Genomic DNA, 4,113 nt, shown 5'->3' with positions numbered 1-4,113 from the left:
GTGGATGTGTGTGTGAATGGGTCTGACTATAAAGAGCTTTTGGCTTTCAAAGACGGTAGAAAAGCGCTGTGCAAGTATACGCTATTTACCATGATAAAATAAATACAAAAATAAACAATGATTAAAAACAGTAAAAATGAGCTAAACACAAGGTTAATAAGATGGGTTTTTTTTTAAGTATTGATGTTCTGTGCGGCTCTCAGGTCCTTAGGCAGACGTTTTCTAAAAAAGTGCTGAAAAGATGTCTATGCTTGGTTTTACAGTTTGAATGATTAGAAGAACAGTGCCAAAAGGTTGACTAAAAGATCTGATAGATAAGAAGGTGCAAGACCATTAGGCCATTTAAAAACCATTAAAAGTATCTTAAAATCAATCCAGAAGTTTATGGGAGGAAATACAGGGATTTAAAATTGGAGTGATATGAGCCCGTTGCCAGGTCCTGGTGAGAACTCTTGCAGCACAATTTTGTAGAAGCTGAAGGTTCTTAATGATATTTTTTTTGGAAGACCAAAAAGGAGAGCATTACAATCAATTCTACTTGCGATAAACGCATGCATCGGCATCTCCATAGTAGCCAGAGAATGTAGCGGGCGGATTCTAGCCATGCTCCTAAGATGATAAAAAATCATTTTGACCATATGTTTAATGTGAGGGATTAAAGTTAGCTTGGAGTCAAAAATAACACCAACATTTCTGACTGTTTCTGAACACCCTAATGAAAGTTCTTTTAACTTCAAAAACTGTTTCTCTCTCTTGGCTTCAGGACCGATAAAGCTCTGAAAACTGGATGGATGAAATGCTTGGAGCTCCAGGATCTCCTCAAAGAAAAGTATCATCTAAAAAAAATAATAAAAAAGATGTCCTAAAAATTTCTCCCTCTCTGTTTTTGAGTCTTGAAGAAACCATTGATCTTTGTGGCACATGTGGACATATGTGATGAAGCCACCCCTGATTATTTATGGACAAAATGCAGAATTGAACTAACATCCCAGCAGGTGCAGGCTATTTATGACTGAATACTTGTCCAATGCCCAGAATTACAGGCCCAGTGTGAGTAATTTGTGGACCGACCAAGCCCCTCCTTCTGTTTTTGAATTTGAAGCAGGAAGTATCAAAGTGTCTTAGTGAAGGTCCTGTGAACAGGTTATAATGCTAAAACTGAGTCAAATCACTGCAGCTGCACGGTCCTGCTACTTTTCCAAGCTATGCTCTGGATCTCCTGGATTGAGGTCAACATTATTGTGGATTATGATTACAATAGGAAACTTTGTGAATCCAGGGCCTGAAAATAAGCAGTCAAAGTATTAGACAGCCTGTAACTGCTCATTCTAATCTGCTGTTTTATCTGCTGCTGTGGATACAGTTATCTATAGAAAAGTAAACCAGATAAGACCCCTGCATCAAACAGTGTCATGGCTGCTCCAGTGTTCATAGAGGAACAGAGAACGACTGTGCAGTGGATTAAGAGTGCCACTGAGTCAAACAACGTACGTACTCCCACCCTATTTTATTTTATATTTTTGCATAGTTCTCATTATCATATCCAATCAAGTGCAGTTTTCTTTTTTGTCAAATAACAAAATAGAGAGCTTATTGATTGTGTTTTAGCTTTTGGTCGCACATTTGGTTTGGCAGAGATTTTAACGCCGGACGCCCTTCCTAACACAACCCTGTATTTTATCCAGGCTGGGAACCAGCACAGTGAGACCCAGACTTGGACCTCACCAGTACATAGTGATGCAGTAGTGTGAAGAGTCTTTCCTGAGAACCCACACTGGATGAAGCTCATTACACAACCTAGGAAACGAACCCATGTTTCCCGTGTCGGTCATGTGATCAGATCGGTTCATCTCATGTTGGTTTTACATTTGATGTCGATTCTCCAGGATAGAGTTGTAGTGGTTTGATTGTCTGAAGTTGTAGTCAACTGTGGTTCTCAAAAATATGAGGGCTTCCGCTATAGGGGCAGAAATGTTGAATATAGAGGCGTGAAGGGAAGTGGTTAGTCTTTATCACTGATCCTCCAACATACCAAGTGTTTCAAGAATGTTCTATGTTGCAACCTTACCACAGTATTAGTAACAATGTGAAGAAAAAAAAATATATACATATATGGTAAACGGTAAATGGTGTATAACTGTGTAGCACTTTCTACCCTCCCTCGAGGGCCCAAAGCGCTTCACAGTCACAGACTCATTCACACACACATTCATACACTGGTGGTGGCTCCGCTGCCGAACACTGGCACCAACCTCCCACCAGAAGCAATTCGGGGATCAGTGTCTTGCCCTGTGTATATATATATATAAAGTTCAGCACTGGCTGCATGTATCTAGAAAATTACATTTGAATACAATTGTCCCTTTTTATTTGGGCTAATGCTAACTAGCATAAAAAAAAAACATCTAATTATTAGTGTCTTTGTCTTTATGACCTGTTGTGTTTAAATTACTCCACAGGTGAGTGTTTCTAAATGTTTGTCAGTGTAATTTTCAGTGTCAGGTGGAAGCAGTTTGAGACACGAGTCCCTTATCTAAACGTCTCAACACGGGCGACGTGACTGTTAGTGCACACTGATACCACTCCATGAAGAAGGCGGAGACACCTTGTAGATCCAGTAGTCCGAAAGTTCATCTACACATACAAACTTCTGTCTAACAGGTTTTAGATGTTCTGACAAAGTTACGTTTCCACATGATCATACAGTACATGGTAGTGTTTTGTGAGTACTGGGTGTTTGGCGTTTCCAGAAGACAAACTTTGCTGTTTTGGATGTGTATACACACAATGATAAGCTTGAGAACTCTGGCTCTGCTGTGAGACAGTGCTGGCGCTAGTGGCTGCTGTGGTGGTTCCTCCGATTTTGGTTTGGTTGTTGGGTCATCCAGTTGGGGGCTTTTCCTTGATTTACTTCTGTTCAGAGGAATCTAAGGGGCTTTTGCTGCCGTTTTCCGACTATTCTTATTATTATTTGACTGCCTTTTGCTGGGAGATTAGTGTTTATCAGACACCGCCTCTGGGTTGTGGGCGGGATTTTTGGCCTTAAGTTACCATGCATTGATATCCCAGCATTCCTTAGTTCACACTTTCTCCACCTACCCTCACAACCTCAAGCTAACATTGGCTTAGCAAAAACAAACAAAAAAAAAGAAAAAAGAAGAAAAGAAACGAAGAGCAATATCAGAGCTATCAGTACAGTTTTAAAACGGATGGCAGCTCAGAATTAAGGCGTACAAGGATCTATTAATCTGCATCAGAACCGGACTGGAGCAGGGAGACTTTGGCCTACCTATCACAGTTTTATATCCCAAATCCAAGTTTTTTCCAACCGCACATGTTTCTCTGCTCCTAATCCATTATCATTTGAGTAAAGAAATACTGAGGAAGAAAGTTTTTATCTTATTTTTTTTCCATATGTTCCCAACATCATGAGAAAAATACTATAAAACATGCTAAAAACTCCCCAAAACACAGTCTTCTTTAAAAGAAGATGTGGAATAAATGACTCTTCTTGAAACCTGAAGTTCAGCAAACCCTGCTAATCAATACACATTGATATTGATTGAACATTTTTTCCGACTTCCTTTTCCATTTTAGTGAAGAACTCTTCTGCTATGTCTGTCGTTTCTAAAATAGACTCCCACGGTTGTAAAGCCTTGCTGTCAGAAGCCTCTGACTCCACCCTACATTTTTTTCTATCTGCTGTTGAAGACACGCACCAGAAGAGGAAGCACACATCGATCCCCCCAGCAATGGCTGGCACTCACCCTCTTTGTCTGAGCGGCTTTTCCTCAAGCGTTTTACTGCTTCTCTGGCTCTGCCACCCCGGTGAGTTTTCACACTTGTTCCTGTTCTACCTTAAGCTTCTCAGCTCTGTCACGTTGATTCATGATGAGAGTGTTCGAACTGAATAAAACCTTTGTCATTTCTGCAGAGCTTCTTACATGAACTTAGCCTAAGTCTTACACTTATAAATGTGTAGGTGTTCACTTTAAAACAACATAAAAATGTATGAAACAATGTGGTGTTTAATAACGGAAACTCCAAAGTTTATTTAATACCTAACTTCCCAAAAGTTCCTCATTGCACCCCACAAACTTGTTGACAAAGTAA

The 4,113-nt window shown here is 40.0% G+C and overlaps 2 protein-coding genes across 2 annotated transcripts in view; both read left to right on the top strand.

The window, feature by feature from the left end:
* Positions 1-780, top strand: part of LOC118598369 (leukocyte immunoglobulin-like receptor subfamily B member 1) — a 3,629-nt gene extending 2,849 nt beyond the window's left edge. The window contains exon 5 of the mRNA XM_036211029.1: positions 764-780. Coding sequence (XP_036066922.1) covers positions 764-780 — 17 coding nt within the window. The remainder of the gene's footprint in view (positions 1-763) is intronic.
* A 2,680-nt stretch (positions 781-3,460) lies between these two features.
* LOC112139252 overlaps positions 3,461-4,113 on the top strand; it is a 4,370-nt gene continuing 3,717 nt past the window's right edge. The window contains exon 1 of the mRNA XM_024261999.2: positions 3,461-3,828. Within this exon, the coding sequence (XP_024117767.2) occupies positions 3,615-3,828 (214 nt within the window). The 5' untranslated portion in view covers positions 3,461-3,614. The remainder of the gene's footprint in view (positions 3,829-4,113) is intronic.

The sequence above is a fragment of the Oryzias melastigma genome, unplaced genomic scaffold (assembly GCF_002922805.2).
Source record: "Oryzias melastigma strain HK-1 unplaced genomic scaffold, ASM292280v2 sc00385, whole genome shotgun sequence".
NCBI lineage: Eukaryota > Metazoa > Chordata > Actinopteri > Beloniformes > Adrianichthyidae > Oryzias > Oryzias melastigma.
This window is presented reverse-complemented; position numbering and strand designations above follow the sequence as displayed.